Raw genomic sequence first — 17,085 nt, 5'->3', positions numbered from 1 at the left:
TCTAATTCTGGCCTCTTGTGCATCTGCAATTTAAATTTTTCCATCAATGGTGGCCATGCCTTCAGTTGACTAGGCCCTAAAATCTGTAATTCCCTCCCTGCACCTTTCTACCTGACTTTCCTTCTGACAATCCTTAGAGCCCAGCCTTTTGATCAAGCTTTTGGCATCTGACCTAATATCTCTTAAAATGGCTGGGTGTCATATTTTGTGTTATAATGCTCCTGTGAAATACCCTGGGACATTTAATTACATTGTCAGAACCATATAAATACAAGCCATTGTTGTTTCTTAAGGGTCCTTTCTGTTAGTTCCTATTTATTCCCTGTCTATTCCCCTTTCCAGGGGCTGGTTTAGCTCACTCGGCTAAATCGCTGGCTTTTAAAGCAGACCAAGCAGGCCAGCAGCACGGTTCGATTCCCGTACCAGCCTCCCCGGACAGGCGCCGGAATGTGGCGACTAGGGGCTTTTCACAGTAACTTCATTGAAGCCTACTCGTGACAATAAGCGATTTTCATTTTCATTTCATTTCTTTTATTTTTGTCGTTACTATGGATCATTTATGGAAATGCATATTTAAGCAGCCTGCCATTTTAATTCAAGCAGAAGAAAGCGATGGCCTGCACCTTTAATTCAAACAGCAGGATCCAGAAGACTGCTGTTTTAGACTGGCGATTGGAGATCGGCTGGCATCAATGTTGGATGGGTCTGATTGTTGTGGCTGGTGGCCAATGAATTGGCCCAAAAGATAGTGCTCTGCCAGATAACAATTGGTGATTGGATATTATCCCACTGGATTGTTTCTCAGAGGCAGTGGAGGGGAAAGATCCAGCACGGCAGCATTGTGGTTAGCACAATTGCTTCACAGCTCCAGGGTCCCATGTTCGATTCCTGGATTGGGTCACTGTCTGTGTGGAGTCTGCACGTTCTCCCCGTGTGTGCGTGGGTTTCCTCCGGGTGCTCCAGTTTCCTCCCACAGTCCAAAGATGTGCGGGCTAGGTGGATTGGCCATGATAAATTGCCCTTCATGTCCAAAATTGCCCTTAGTGTTGGGTGGGGGTAATGGGGATAGGGTGGAGGTGTGGGCTTGGGTGGGGTGCTCTTTCTAAGAGCCAGTGCAGACTCGATGGGCCGAATAGCCTCCCTCTGCACTGTAAATTCTATTCTATGAAAATGCTCTCCAGAAAGTGAGTGCTCAGCCTCTCCAAAAAAGATCCAGTTAACTCTCGCTCTCCAATAAGCCTGTGGATGTTCGATTCCTGACAACAGGGCCTGAAGATCGGTCATGAACTGAAAGCAAAGCCTGATGAAATAGGGACTCCTTCTCGCCAGCAAAATAGAGAGTACAGGCTGCTAAACAAGGACAGTGATTCCCAAGCTACTGTGGAGAGAAAGCTTGTATGGACCCATCATCTGAAGCAAATAATCTTTTCTCTTTCATTTACATTTTTTCTTCCCACCCCATCTTTCTTCTTGTGTGTGTGAAGCAAGCTACAGTTGAAATTAGGTACTTATTAGTATTTAATGAACTATATCTGCTGCATATTTTATCATTATTATGGTTATAAATAAACAGTAATTTTGATTCAACTTGAACCTGGTGGCTGTCATTATTGGGCAGCCAAGGGCCATAGATTTCAGGAATCTTTGTGAGAATTATTGGTTAATGCACTTGCATTGCGACTCCGGGGTACGTGGGACTGGAATTGACCATGCACTTGTCCAGTGTGGTGTAACATTCCCGATTAACAAGGTAGGTTTTAAGGAAGATTAAGGTGGAGAAGTGATGGAATATCAGAGCTTTCGGCTTCAGCAGCTGAAGGTATGGTCACCAATGGCGGAGTGATCAAAACCAGATTCACAAGAGACCAAAGAACAAATAACAAAGAACAATACAGCACAGAACAGGCCCTTCGGCCCTCCAAGCCTGTAATCGGTCATGGCACCTGCTTGAACTAAAACCGTATGCACTTACGGAATCCGTACCCTTCCATTCCCACCCTATTCATATATTTGTTGAGATGCCCCTTAAATGCCGCTATGTACCTGCTCCCACCACCTCCCCAGCCACGCGTTCCATTTTTTTACCACCTTCTGTGTAAAAAAACTTGCCTCGCAGAGCAGTTCTAAACTTTTCTCCACGCACTAAACCTATGTCCCCTAGGAAAAAGCATCTGACTATCGAAATAATAGCAGCGCAGATACCTCTTGAGCATTCCAAAACTGGGGCAGGGACCCTCCCCCATTCATATTTCACTCTCCGCCACTAACGTCCATGACTTTGAAAAGCAGAGCCTACTTTTCAAATTTCTACGTACTATGCTACGAGGACAAAGCAATGAATTAATAATTTGTTTAAATACCTTAACGTCTTTTGCCTTCCTATCACTTTTATCCAATTCACTTCGAAGCTGTCGTTCCATGTTGGAGGTGGCTGCACTCATTGCCACAATCGTTAAATCACGCTGGTGCAGTTCGGTGGTTAACTGTGCAACCTCCAATTTCATTCCCTTCAATTCAGAGTGATGTTGTTGCTCGAGACAATTCAACTGGTCTCTCAGCTGTTACAAAAGGAAAAGAGTACTCAGAACATTTATTCGAGGATCTCCATCATCAGCTCATTCTAGTGAACTGGGAGCTGGATGCTCTCACAGCACTCTCAATGACCCGTAACTTCCTCAAAGTGACAATCTCTGGCATTTTGCCACTCTCGACGGCTTGCCCACATTGGGATTCCCAAGCCCGTCCTGTCCAACATTCCTCACTCAGGCTGGCTGAGAGAGGAGCAGCGGAGCACGTCCCTGGCAATATCAGCGTGGAGTAACAGGTGCAAAGGGGTCGGTCAGTCACTCCTCCCTTTCACAGGAGTAGGGGAGGGGAAGTCGGGTCGGACAATTGGGGTGGGCAGGGAGTCAGGTTGGACAGGGGGAGTTGAGCCAGACCCAGGGTAGGTGGCGGACGGGGTTGCACCCAGAGGGGAGATGGGGGGTTGGGAGGAAGCGGAGGAAGAATGAGGGGTGACTAATTGAGGTGTACAAGATGCTATTGGATAAAATAGACATGGAACTGATGCTTCCTCTTGTGGGGCATTCTAAGAATAAGAGGTAGCAAATTTAAAACAGATTTGAGGAAAAACGACTTCTCCCAAAGGGTTGTGAATCTGTGGAATTCGCTACCCCAGAGTGCGGTGGATGCAGGGACAGTGAAAATTTGAGGAGTTGGACAGATTGTTAATTGGTAATGGGTTGAAGGATTGTGGAGAATGGGCAGGGCGGTGGAGTTGAGGATAGGACAGGATCAGCCATGATCCCATTGAGGGTGTTAGGCTCGAGAGGTTAAATTGCCTACTTCTGCTCCTAGGTCATGTGTTCTAGGGAGGAGATGCTCTGGCTGATTTTGCAATCCAGCTCTTGGTCTGTAACATTGTAGGTAGTAGATGAGGAAGATATCAGCCATAATAGAATTTTGGAGCAGACTCGACAGGCCTAATGGACAAATTTTGCTCCTATATCTTATGAAGTTATATGCAAATGTGTTTATGCTGGAACTTGAGCAAAAAATACAACAAAACTAGGTGCCCAAAGTTGGAACTCTACCCCCTTGTGTATTGCCTTCTGCCAGTCAGCCAATCCTCTATCCATGTCAGGATCTTACCCTTAACACCATGGGCTCTTAATTTATTTAACAGTCACCTTGTCAAAGGCCTTCTGAAAATCTAAATAAATCACGTCCACTGGTTCTCCTTTGCCTAACTTCCTTGTTACTTCCTCAAAGAATTCTAACATATTTACCAGGCATGACCTCCCTTTGACAAAGCCACGCTGGCTCCGTCCTATTGTATCATGCACTTCCAAGTATTCTGTGTGTATGTGTGTGTGCACGCGGTGGTGGTGTGTTATGTACGTGCACGTGTGTGCATCCGTGTGCGATCAAATTGTGACTTGCATTGAGTAATTTGAAAGAATCGCCAGGATAAAGTGTGCATGTTAACGCCAGAATGTATTCTCAGCATTGAGGACGGGTTTCAATTGTGAAATGACAACATTGACCGGAGGAATGGAGATTCTGCAGTGGCCCTTGACAAGGTGAGAAATAGAAATGGGTGAATTATACAACACAAAGGCAAAAAAAAATATTTTTAGCAAACAAAAAGGCATTTAACATAATGATGAAGGATGGAAGAGACTGCTGTGCCCAGTATTCATTCTGTACCTTTTTAATGTCCACTTTGGATTTATTGTGCTCTTCGACCCTCTGTCTCAGCTCCTCCTCTCTTTTGAAAATTTCCTCAGATAGAAATGTACAGTGATCATTCGATGAATCTAAACTAATAAAAGTGTAATTTATTAAAATAGGTATCAAAACCCCATCTACATCGAGAACATTAATCAAACTAATTTTCCTCTTAAATCTACAGCGCTTTATTCAGATAGACCACCACTAGAATCAAATGGCTCTGAGAGCCACGGTCACAAATCACAGGTATATGTGCTTATGTTCAATGGTGTCACCTGCTCCCTTAAGCAGTCTGTCATTTGTTGAAGCTGAGTATCTTGTGATATTTACTGAAACATTGAGAGCTGGAAGTATAATAACTAAGCTTCCTTTTGAATTCCAGTTATATACATGCTCTTTTTCAACCACTGTAGGTAGAATCATAGAAAGGATACAGCACAGAAGGAGGCCATTCGTCCCATCTTGTCCATGACAGCCAAAGGACAACCAGGTGCCTTTCCAATTCCACCTTCACGTACCTGGTCCATAGCCCTGTAGCCCAGAGTACTGAAGGTGCAGATCCAGGAACTTTTAAAAAGAGTTTAGGGTCTCTCCATCCACCACCAACTCAGGCAGTGAATTCCAGACTCCCACTACCCTCGGTGTAAAAATGTTTTTCCTCATGTCCCTTTTACACCTTCTGCCACTTATTCTGAATCTACGTCCCCTGGTTCTAGAATTCTCCACCAAGGGAAACATTTTTATCCTGTCCACCCTATTGCTTCCCCTCATAATTTTGTACACCTCAATTAAATCACCCCTCAACCTTCTTTGTTCCAAGGAAAATAATCCCAACCTATCCAATACCTCCCCAAAGCCCTAGCAACATTCTTGTAAACATCCTCTCTCCAGAACAATGATGTCCTTCCTGTAATGTAGTGACAAGAACTGCACACAATACTTCAGTTGTGGCCTCACCAGTGTTTTATAAAATTCCAACATTATATCCTTACTTTTATATTCTATACCTCTGCCAATGAAGGAAAGTATCCCATGTACTTTCTTTACAACCTTGTTTACCTGAACTGCTGCCTTTAGGGGTTGTGTTCCTCTATGACAAGGTCTCTCACTTCATCTACCCTTCTTAGTATATTCCCATTTATTGTGTACTCCTACAACATTTTGATCTCCCTATAATCATCACTGTTCCCCCAGTGAGCCAGTGTGAGACACAGCCAGAGTGAGACACAGCTAAGAGTGAGTTTAATTTGAAGCTGGGGGGGGAGGGGGGGGGGGGGGGGGGGGGAGAGAGGAGGTGCTTTTTATCCATGGTAAGTGACTGGCAAGTAGTTTTTATTTTATTTTTTTATTTTCATTCGTATTTTTATTTATTTTTTCTTCATTTTTTTTTGGAATTGTACTTGTATAAGTTAACCGAAGGTTTAAGACATGGCAGGAGATCCCAGACCTGTGTCATGCTCCTCGTGTGCGATGTGGGAGCTCAGGGACACGTCCACTGTCCCTGGCTCCTTCACTTGCAAGAAGTGTGTCCAGTTGCAGCTCCTGTTAGACCGCTTGACGGCTTTGGAGCTGCGGATGGACTCATTTTGGAGCATCCGTGATGCTGAGCACGTCGTGGATAGCACGTTTAGCGAGTTGGTCACACCGCAGGTGAAGGTTACTGAGGGAGATAGAAAATGGGTAACCAAAAGAAAGAGCAAAAGTAGGAAGGCCGTGCAGGTGTCCCCTGCAGTCATCTCCCTGTAAAACAGATATACCGCTTTGGATACTGTTGAGGGAGATGGCTCACCAGGGGAAGGCAGCAGCAGCCAGGTTCATGGCACCGTGGTTGGTTCTGCTACGCAGCAGGGCAGGAAGAAGAATGGCAGGGCTATAGTGATAGGGGACTCAATCGTAAGGGGAATAGAAAGGCGGTTCTGCGGTCGCTATCGAGACTCCAGGATGGTATGTTGCCTCCCTGATGCAAGGGTTAAGGATGTCTCGGAGCGGCTGTGGGGGAGGGGGGGGGGGGGGGGGGGGGGGGGGGCAGGAGGAGGAGGGTGAACAGCCAGCTGCCGTGGTGCACATAGGCACCAACGATATAGGTAAAAAACAGGATGAGGTCCTACAAGCTGAATTCAGGGAGTTAGGAGTTAAACTAAAAAGTAGGACCTCAAAGGCAGTAATCTCAGGATTGCTACCTGTGCCACGAGCTAGTCAGAGTAGGAATGTCAGGATAGATCGGATGAATGCGTGGCTCGAGAGATGGTGCAAGAGGGAGGGATTCAAATTCCTGGGGCATTGGGACCGGTTCTGGGGGAGGTGGGACCAGTACAAACCGGTCGGTCTGCACCTGGGCAGGACTGGAACCAATGTCCTGGGGAGTGGGGGGGGGGGGGGGGGGGGGGGGTTTGCTGGAGCTGTTGGGGTGGGTTTAAACTAATGTGGCAGGGGGATGGGAACCGATACTGGGAGTTGGAAGATAGTAAAACAGGGACAGAAACAAAAGGCAGTAAGGGGGAAAGTGTAAGGCAGAGAAGCCAGTCAAAAATCAAAAATGGTGACAGTACAAAGTACAGTGACTGAGGGGAGCTCAGTGAATAGACCCAGTAATACTAAAAGGAATAAAACGGGAATAAAAACATAAATGGTAAGCGGCGCGGCAGGTTGTTACATGAAGATATGGGTTCAACGACAAGGAAAATTAGGAGAAACGTTAAGAGGAAATATAACTTAGGAGAGGTTACTGATCGAGTTTGTTAAGATTCAAAACAGGTATAGAAGCTAACATTAGTGTACTTTACCTGAATGCTCGTAGTATTCGGAATAAGGTAAATGAGTTGATGGCGCAAATCACCGTGAATGACTATGATTTAGTGGCCATTACTGAAACATGGTTAAAGGATGGTGAGGACTGGGAGTTAAATATCCAAGGGTATCAAACTATTCGGAAGGACAGAGTGGATGGTAAGGGAGGTGGTGTTGCTCTGTTATTTAAGGATGACAGCCGAGCAATAGTAAGGTATGACATCGGTGCAATGGAGGATAAGGTTGAATACATTTGGGTGGAAATCAGGAATAGTAAGGCGAAAACGTCACTGATAGTAGTAGTCTATACGTCACCAAATAGCAACATTATGGTGGGGCAGGCAATAAACAAAGAAATAACTGATGCATGTAGAAATGGTACATGGGGGATTTTAATCTACATGTTGATTGGTTTAACCAGGTCGGTCAAGGCAGCCTTGAGGAGGAGTTCATAGAATGTGTCCGCAATAGTTTCCCAGAACAGTATGTAATGGAACCAATGAGGGAACAAGCGGTCCTAGATCTGGTCCTGTGTAATGAGATAGGATTGATTAATGATCTCATAGTTAGGGATCCTCCCGGAAGGAGCGATCACAATATGATGAAATTTAAAATACAGATGGAGGGTGAGAAGGTAAAATCAAACACTAGTGTTTTGTGCTTAAACAAAGGAGATTACAATGGGATGAGAGAAGAGCTAGCTAAGATGGACTGGGAGCAAAGATTATGCCGAAACAGTTGTGGAACAGTTGAGAACCTTCCAAGTGATTTTTCACAGTGCTCAACAAAGGTTCTCCCAACAAAGGAAGGACGGCAGAAAGAGTGAAAATGGACCGTGGATGTCTAAGGAAATAAGGGAGAGTATCAACTTGAAGGAAAAAGCATACAGTGGCAAAGATTAGTGGGAGACTAGAGGACTGGGAAATCTTTAGGGAGCAGCAGAAAGCTACTAATAAAGCTATAAAGAAGAGTCAGCTAGATTATGAGAGTAAACTTGTTCAGAATATAAAAACAGAAAGTTAAAGTTTCTACAAATATATAAAACAAAAAGGAGTGGCTAAGGTAAATATTGGTCCTTTAGAGGATGAGAAGGGAGATTTAATAATGGCTGAGGAACTGAACAGGTTTTTTGGGTCGGTCTTCACAGTGGAAGGCACAAATAACATGCCAGTGACTGGTAGAAATGAGGTTACGACAGGTGAGGACCTTGAGAGGATTGTTATCACTAAGGAGATAGGCTAAAGGTAGATAAGTCTCCTGGCCCTGATGGAATGCATCCCAGAGTGCTAAAAGAGATGGCTAGGGAAATTGCAAATGCACTAGGGATAATTTACCAAAATTCACTAGACTCTGGGGTGATCCGGGCGGATTGGAAATTACCACTGTTTAAAAAAGGAGGTAGGCAGAAAGCGGGTAATTATAAGCCAGTGAGCGTAACATCGGTAGTAGGGAAGATGCCGGAATCTATCACCAAGGAAGAAATAGCGAGGCATCTGGATGGAAATTGTCCCATTGGGCAGATGCAGCATGGGTTCATAAAGGGCAGATCGTGCCTAACTAATTTAGTGGAATTTTTTGAGGACATTACCAGAACGGTAGATAATGGGGAGTCAATGGATGTGGTATATCTGGATATCCAGAAAGCTTTGAAATGTGCCACACAAAAGGTTGCTGCATAATATAAAGAAGCATGGCATTAAGGGTAAAGTAGTAGCATGGATAGAGGATTGGTTAAGTAATAGAAAGCAAAGAGTGGGGATTAATGGATGTTTCTCTGGTTGGCAATCAGTAGCTAGTGGTGTCCCTCAGGGATCAGTGTTGGGCCCACAATTGTTCAGAATTTACATCGATGATTTGGAGTTGGGGGACCAAGGGCAATGTGTCCAAGTTTGCAGACTACACTAAGAAGAGTGGTAAAGCAAAAAGTGCAGAGGATACTGGAAGTCTGCAGAGGGATTTGGATAGGTTAAGTGAATGGGGTTGGGTCTGGCAGATGGATACAATGTTGACAATTGTGAGGTTATCCATTTTGGTAGGAATAACAGCAAACGGGATTATTATTTAAATGATAAAATATTAAAACATGCTGCTGTGCAGAGAGACCTAGGTGTGCTAGTGCATGAGTCGCAAAACGTTGGATACAGGTGCAATAGGTGATTAAGGCGGCAAATGGAATGTTGTCCTTCATTGCTAGAGGGATGGAGTTTAAGACTAGGGAGGTTATGCTGCAATTGTATAAGCTGTTAGTCAGGCCACACCTGGAGTACTGTGTGGCCTGAGAAAGGACGTACTGGCACTGGAGGGTGTGCAGAGGAGATTCACTAGGTTAATCCCAGAGCTGAAGGGGTTGGATTACGAGGAGAGGTTGAGTAGACTGAACTGTACTCATTGGAATTTAAAAGGATGAGGGGGGATCTTATAGAAACATACAAAATTATGAAGGGAATAGATAGGATAGATGCGGGCAGGTTGTTTCCACTGGTGGGTGAAAGCAGAACTAGGCAGCATAGCCTCAAAATAAGGAGAAGTAGATTTAGGGTTGAGCTTAGGAGAAACTTCTTCACCCAAAGAGTTGTGAATCTATGGAATTCCTTGCCCAGTGCAGCAGTTGAGGCTCCTTCATTAAATGTTTTTAAGATAAAGATAGATAGTTTTTTCGAAGAATAAAGGGATTAAGGGTTACGTTGTTCGGACCGGAAAGTGGAGCTGAGTCCCCAAAAGATCAGCCATGATCTCATTGAATGGCGGAGCAGGCTCGAGGGGCCAGATGGCCTACACCTGTTCCTCATTCTTATATTCTTATGACCTCACATTTTCTGTGTTAAATTCCATCTGCCACTTTATCGCCCATTCCACCAATCCATCCATATCATTTTGAAGGTTATAGCTATTCTGTACACTGTCCACCACTTGGCCAATCTTTGTGTCATCTACAAATTTCCCAATCGCGCTCTCCACATTCACGTCCAAATTTTTAATATATAACACAAACACTAAGCCCTGTGGAACACCACTTGAAACAACTTTCCAATTGCAAGGCCAGCCTTCGACCTTTTGTTTCCTGTTACAAAGCCAACAATTTATCCAGTTTGCCACATTGCTTTGCATCCCATGGTCTATCACTTTCTTGATCAATCTGCCATGTGGGACACTGTTGAACATCTTACTAAAGTGGACGTGATTTATTTAGATTTCCAGAAGGCCTTTGACAAGGTGCCGCATTGGATACTACTAAATAAGTTAAGAGCACATGGTGTTATGTGTAAGACCCTGGCATGGATAGACAATTGGCTGACTGGCAGAAGGCAGAGGGTGGGGATAAAGGGGTCTTTTTCAGGATGGCAGCCAATGACTAGAGGTGTGCCTCAGGGGTCTCTGCTGGAGCCACAACTTTTCACAATATACATAAATGATCTGGAAGAAGGCACTGTTGCTACGTTTGCAGATGATACAATGATCTGTAGAGGGTCAGGGAGTATGGAGGAAGCAGGCGGGCTGCAGAAGGACTTGGACAGGCTAGGAGAGTGGGCAAAGGAGTGGCAGATAGAATACAATGTGGAAAAGTGTGTTATGCACTTTGGAAGGTGAAATGGAGGCATAGGCTATTTTCTAAATGGGGAAATGCTTAGGAAATCAGAAGCACAAAGAGACATGGGAGTCCTTGTTCATGATTCTCTTAAGATTAACGTGTAGGTTCAGTCAGCAGTTAGGAAGGCAAATGCAATGTTAGCACTCACGTCGAGAGGGCTAGAATGATCTTCAGGGATGTACTTCTGAGGCTGTATAAGGCAAGGCTCTGGTCAGACCCCATTGTGGAGTATTGTGAGCAGTTTTGTGCCCCGTATCCAAGGAATAATGCGCTTGCCTTGGAAAGGGTCCAGAGGATGTTCACAAGAATGATCCCTGGAATGAAGAGCTTGTCGTATGAGGAACGGTTGAGGACTCTGGGTCTGTACTCATTGGAGTTTAAAAGGATGAGGGAAGATCTTATTGAAACTTACTGGATACTGCGAAGCCTGGATAGAGTGGACGTGGAGAGGATGTTTCCACTTGTCGGAAAAACTAGAAGCAGAGGACACAATTTCAGACTAAAGGGACAATCCTTTAAAACAGAGATGAGGAGGAATTTCTTCAGCGAGAGGGTGATGAATCTGTGGAACTCTTTGCCACAGAAAGCTGTGGAGGCCAAATCACTGAGCGCCTTTAAGAAAGAGATAGATAGGTTCTTGATCAATAAGGTGATCATTAAGGGTTATGGGGAGAAGGCAGGAGAATGGGGATGATTGAATGCAGAGCAGGCTCGACGGGCCAAGTGGCCCAATTCTGCTCCTGTGTCTTGTGGTTTAACTCCATGGAGGCAGGACCAGATGGGTTCCCAGCGGACCTCTACAAAATATTCTCACCAGCTCTTGCCCTGCACCTACGGGAGATATCCGCAGGCTTATATGCTAACCCAGGCTACCATCTCGCTGATACCCAGAAAAAAACAAAGACCCGACAGAAGGTGGATCATATAGGCCCATTTTGCTGCTTAACGTAGATGCAAAATACTCACGAAAGCCCTGGCTAAGAGACTGGAGAACTACGTACCAAAAGTAGTTGCAGAGGATCAGACGTGTTTTGTCAAGGTAGAAAGCTAACTGCGAACATCAGAGGACTGCTGAATGTGATATTGACCCATCCGGGGAGAGAGAACCAGAGGTGATCGTCTCTCTGGATGCAGAAAAGGCCTTCGACAGAGTTGAATGGGAGCACCTCATGGAGGTACTGGAGCAGCTTGGGCTGGGGATGGGGTTCAGCTCCTGCACAATGCCCGAAGGCGAGCGTTTGGACTAACACCACCAGCTCTGAACACTTCCAGTTGCACAGTGGCACCAGGCAGGGATGGCTGCTGTCCTCGCTCTTGTTCACTCTGGCAACTGAACCCCTGGCGTTCGCCCTACGAGAGACAAGAGGTTGGAAGGGTATCCGAAGAGGAGGCAGAGAGCACAGAGTCTCATTTTAAGTGGATGATCTGCTCCTCTAGATCTCGGACCCATTGAATGGATTGAAGGAAATCATGAGGCTCCTGGGAGAGTTCGGAGCCTTCTCGGGCTACAAACTCAAGCTGGGCAAAAGTAGTTTTCCCGGTGAACACAGACCGGGGAGGGACAGAGCTGGAGGGTCTACCATTTAAGAAGCCCAAAACAAATTCCGCTACCTGGGGATCCAGCTAGCCCACAACTGGACACGGATCCACAAGTTGAATCTGACCAATCTGGCGGAGGAAGTTAAAAAGGACGTACAGAGATGGGATGCATTCCTGGTTTCCCTGGCAGGGAGAGTGCAGATGATCAAGATGAACATCCGCCAATGTTCCGGTTTAGATCCGGAGCGATCTTCATCCCAAAGGGCTTTTTCCAAAGAATAGATAAATTGATTATGGTGTTTGTCTGGGGGGTGGGGGAAGAGAAGAATCCAATAATCCCTACGACAAGACTGCAGAGGTGAAGAAGCATGGGTGGCCTGGCCCTTCCGAGCTTACAATACTACCATTGGCAACCACAGCCAAAAGGGTGAGGGGGTTGGTAAGGGAACCGAGCACGCAATGTGTGAGGATGGAGGAGTCCTCCTGCACGGGAACAACCCTCTCAGCCCTCGCCATGACAACACTCCCATCCCCACCGGAAAAATACACATCCGGCCCAGTAGTGGGAGCAACGTTAAGAACCTGGAACCAAATGAGACAACACTTCAGCTTACCAAGGTGCCCCCCCCATCTGCGGCAACCAGCCACGGTAGACGCCACCTTTAAGAGGTGGAGACAGGACATGGGATGCTCGTGATTAGGGTCTTCTACATGGGGGTCAGACTTGCAAACTCAGACGAGCTGACAGAAAGACTGGAACTAACAAACGGACAGGAGCTCTTACATCTATAAGTCAAAAACCTTCTCCGCAAGGAGACATCAAGGTACCCTGGGGCTCCAAAAGACACAATGTTGAAGGAGCTGCTGGGCGCGAACAGTACGGAGAAGGGAACTGCGGGGACACATATGGTTGACTTTTAGAAAGGGCAAGAGCACCACTGGACAGAGCAAGACAGAAGTGGGAGGATGGATTAGGAACGGAAGTAGGGTCGGGACTCTGAGGCAAAGCACTAAGTGGAGCCAACTCCACCTCCTCATGCGCAAATGTCCAAACAGCCCAACAACCCAAACCTGTGACAGACAACGCAGATTGCACATTGGACCCCGCAGCCATCCCCAAGACATTAATTCTGAGGGACTACCTGAGGGAGAGAGAGCACACCTAATCATGACCCAAATGGGCAGGTTTTTCCCAGAGGTGGAGGACAAGTGTGAACGGTGCCAGGGTGGCCAGGCCAACCACACCTTCATGTTCTGGGCCTGCCCCAGGCTTGTAGGGTTCTAGACAGTCTTCTCCGAGGCGATGTCCAAGGTTGTGGGGGCGAAGGTGGAGCCCGAGAGTGGCAATCTTCGGGGTATCGGACCAGCCAGAACTTCATAAGGAGAAGAGGGCTGACACCCTTGCTTTCCTAATCGCCCATTGGTGAATCCTCAGCAACAGAACCAGCACAACCTGTATTCAGTTGAAACTGGGGTCAAACAAGCCTGTGTCATTACACCAATTCTTTTCCATTTTCCTCACTGCGATACTGATACAAAGAACAGCAAAGGATGATAACACAGATAGTAATGGCTGCAAACAGCGAGTATGGATATCAAAACCAAAAAAAGTTACTATTTTTTTAGAAAGTGGACAGTCAGAACAATTAAATAAAGTAAAGATGGAACTTTGTGTCAGTATTTAAAGTAAAGGAAGAAATCAAAATGGTAAGCATCCCAAATATTGAATGGGGACAGGAATATACCACAATTTATTCATTCATATGTGCCCAAAGCAGGTCCTTGCATCGGCTGCTGATCGTTCATCCTGAGCTGCTTTATAGGTAACGTTTTCTGTCAGTAACGGTTTTCCACTTCCACTCTTAGTTCCAGGGAAGGAGGCAGGCCACAAGTCTATCTCAGCTGGAATGGGAATCAAACCTGGGTCGTTGACATTACTTTGAACAAGTTAGCCATCTCGCCAAATGAGCAAACCAGCCACACCAAAACTACCGCAAACAAAATAACAATAATGAAGAAAGTAGTCACTAAAAAGTGACAAATCCCAAGGACCAGATGGCTTCTATCCAAAGTACTGCTGCCTCACAGCACGAGGAACCAGGGTTCAATTCTGGTCTTGCATGACTGTGTGGAGTAGCACATTCTCACTGTGTCTGCAAGGGGTCCCTCCAGGTGCTCCGGTTTCCTTCCACAGTCCAAAGTTGCGAAGGTCAGGTGGATTGGCCATGCTAATAATTGCCCCTTCAGTGTCCAAAAATACGTAGGTTACATGTGGTTATTGGATAGGGCAGACGAGTGGGCCTAGATAGTGGTGCAGGCACGATGGGCCGAATGGCCTCCTTTTTATGGTGCGAAGTAGGTGAGAACATTGCAGATCTATAGGGGCTGTAATTTCTGATGGAGAGGCAACTGAGTCGGATTGCCATTCTGCTCGAAACAACTTACCTGGAAATCCAGGTGACCTCATCCCGGCCGGCCTTTCGATTCAAGCTGGGCGTGATCAGTGTAGTGCAGCTAAGTTCAAGGTAGGTATTCCTTTTATGGTACTAGCTTTTGTAAGCCAGATAAATTTAAAGATCCAGCTAAGTCCAAAGATTTTTTGACAATCCTGGAAGAAGGTAAGTTAATGAGTAGGATCCTGAGAAGGACATGGGTGAGGAAAAGAGGAGGGTCAAAGGAGCAATGACGGGAATCTCATTGGGGGTTTGGGGAGGGGGGGGGGGGGGGTGTCACAGGGAGGGGGAGACTCCCGTGGCGAGTCGGAGCTCTAGTTACCCAGAAGCTAGGAATGGTTTCAATTCTTCAAATTGTTTCTAAGTACTACTACTATAACACATTTTTTGATAAATATTTGACCTTCCTATTCTTAGCATCATTGAATAACCACACACTTCCTCATATTATAACCCATCTGCCACCCTGTTGACCATCCATGTTCGGTTGAGATCTCTTTACCGCCTCTTTGTGACCTACTCACAGCTTTCGTTCCTCCCTAGCTTTGTATCAGCAAACCTAGGCACATACTCAATGTAAGAGTTTCAATTAACTTTGAATCATGCTAGTTCCTAACCTAACCCATGACTTCAAGTACCCATTACATGTTAGTGCAACCAAAAAGGTCAAATATTTAATATCAAAACACAATATACTTAAAAAGCTAAAATTTACAGGGCAATGGGGAAAGTGGGATGAATTGAATAACTCTTTGAAAGGGCCAGAATAGACATGATGGGTCAAATGGTTCTCTTTGTGATTTATGATTGCTGATATGCTGAAAATATTTCAACTTTAGCAAAAAACAGAGTAACATTTCAGCTGTTAACCTGTGTTTATGACATTGCTTTCTTTACAAATCTCCTGGTGCTTACGTATGCTGAAGGTGTATTACGTCTTCCTTGAGACTCACGTCATCTTGCAGGTTTCCTTGGAATTGCACAGGTTCTTGTTGGAGCTCAGCCTGCCTGTGGCAAATGTCATTACACTGCTGCTCCGGTAAGCTCTCCTCTGGTGATCTGCTACAATTCAGAGTAACAAAGAATGGTTTTTAAAAGGGGTCTGTCAGAAAAGTACTCAATGCACTTGCTTGCAGATCAAACAAACATCTGACTTCATATTAAGTTTATTTCAATTTGTAATAACTTCACTCTTTCAGATGGTGAATGAGGGATTCACACGACGATGGAATAAAGCGACAATCCATTAAAAAAATTTAATTGAAATATTTATTCAAAATATAAAATAAAATTGGGAAATGGTCTCAGAATTTCACAATACATTCTTTATTTAGGTTATAAAATGTTTGATGCAATGCACGAGAGACTGATACAACTCTTGGCTTGGATACAGGGTAGAAAGAAGACAAAGGCACATTGAATTGGCTTGACAAATCTTACTCATTTACAGTGAGGTACAATTTTTGCGACTTTTTTTAAAGCCTTTTCATCATTAAAAATCTCCCAACAGGTTCCCATTAATTCTTTCCCCCTCTTAATTCAAACTCATGCCCTCTAATCCTTGATTCCCCAACCCTGGGAAAAAGACGGAGTGCATTCATCCTATCCATGCTTTTTTTTAAATTGAGTGTCCGATTATATTTTTTTCCAGTTAAGGGGCAATTTAGCGTATGGGGCAATTTGGCTGGGCCAATCTACCTACCCAGCACATCTTTGGGTTGTGAGGGTGAAACCCATGCTGACCCTGGGCAGCACGGTAGCATAGTGGTTAGCACAAATGCTTCACAGCTCCAGGGTCCCAGGTTCGAATCCCGGCTTGGGTCACTGTCTGTGTGGAGTCTGCACGTTCTCCCCGCGTGTGCGTGGGTTTCCTCCGGGTGCTCCGGTTTCCTCCCGCGGTCCAGGGATGTGCAGGTTAGGTGAATTGGCCAGGTCAAATTGCCCTCAGGGTCCAAATTGCCCTTAGTGTTGGGTGGGGTTACTGGGTTATGGGGTGGAGGTATGGGCTTGGGTAGGGTGCTCATTCCAAGAGCCGGTGCACACTCGATGGGCCGAATGGCCTCCTTCTGCATTGTAAATTCTATGAAATCTATGCCTCTCATGATCTTACACACCTCTATAGGATCACACCTCAATCTCCTACAATCCAAAGAAAAATGTCCTAACTTGTCCAATCTCTCCCTACAACTCCGTCCCTTGAGTTCCGGCAACATCCTTGTAATCTCTTCTGCCCTCTCTCCAGTTTAATAACATCTTTCCAGTAGCAAGGTGACCAAAACTGAACACAATTCTCCAGGTGCAGCCTCACTAACATCCTGTACAACTGCAACATAACTTCCCAATTTCTACACTCAATGCCCTGACTGATGAGGGCCAGCGTGCCAAAAGCCTTCTGAACTACTCTATCTACCTGTGACTCAATCTTTCGAGAACCGTGCACCTGAATTCCAAGGCCCCTCTGTTCCACGATACTCCCTAAGGTCC

At 45.5% G+C, this 17,085-nt stretch overlaps 1 protein-coding gene across 6 annotated transcripts in view; it reads right to left on the bottom strand.

The window, feature by feature from the left end:
• Nucleotides 1-17,085, bottom strand: part of cep63 (centrosomal protein 63) — a 108,584-nt gene that overhangs the window by 25,050 nt on the left and 66,449 nt on the right. For all 6 annotated transcript variants that reach the window (XM_038816350.1, XM_038816349.1, XM_038816348.1 and 3 more), the window contains 3 exons: nucleotides 15,517-15,663; nucleotides 4,210-4,324; nucleotides 2,361-2,558 (listed from right to left, as the gene is read on the bottom strand). In XM_038816350.1, the coding sequence (XP_038672278.1) occupies nucleotides 2,361-2,558; nucleotides 4,210-4,324; nucleotides 15,517-15,663 (460 nt within the window). The remainder of the gene's footprint in view (nucleotides 1-2,360; nucleotides 2,559-4,209; nucleotides 4,325-15,516; nucleotides 15,664-17,085) is intronic.

Source organism: Scyliorhinus canicula, chromosome 13 (genome assembly GCF_902713615.1).
Source record: "Scyliorhinus canicula chromosome 13, sScyCan1.1, whole genome shotgun sequence".
In the NCBI taxonomy this organism is placed as follows: Eukaryota; Metazoa; Chordata; class Chondrichthyes; order Carcharhiniformes; family Scyliorhinidae; genus Scyliorhinus; species Scyliorhinus canicula.
The sequence above is the reverse complement of the archived record's forward strand: the minus strand, read 5'-3'. Positions and strand labels throughout refer to the sequence as shown.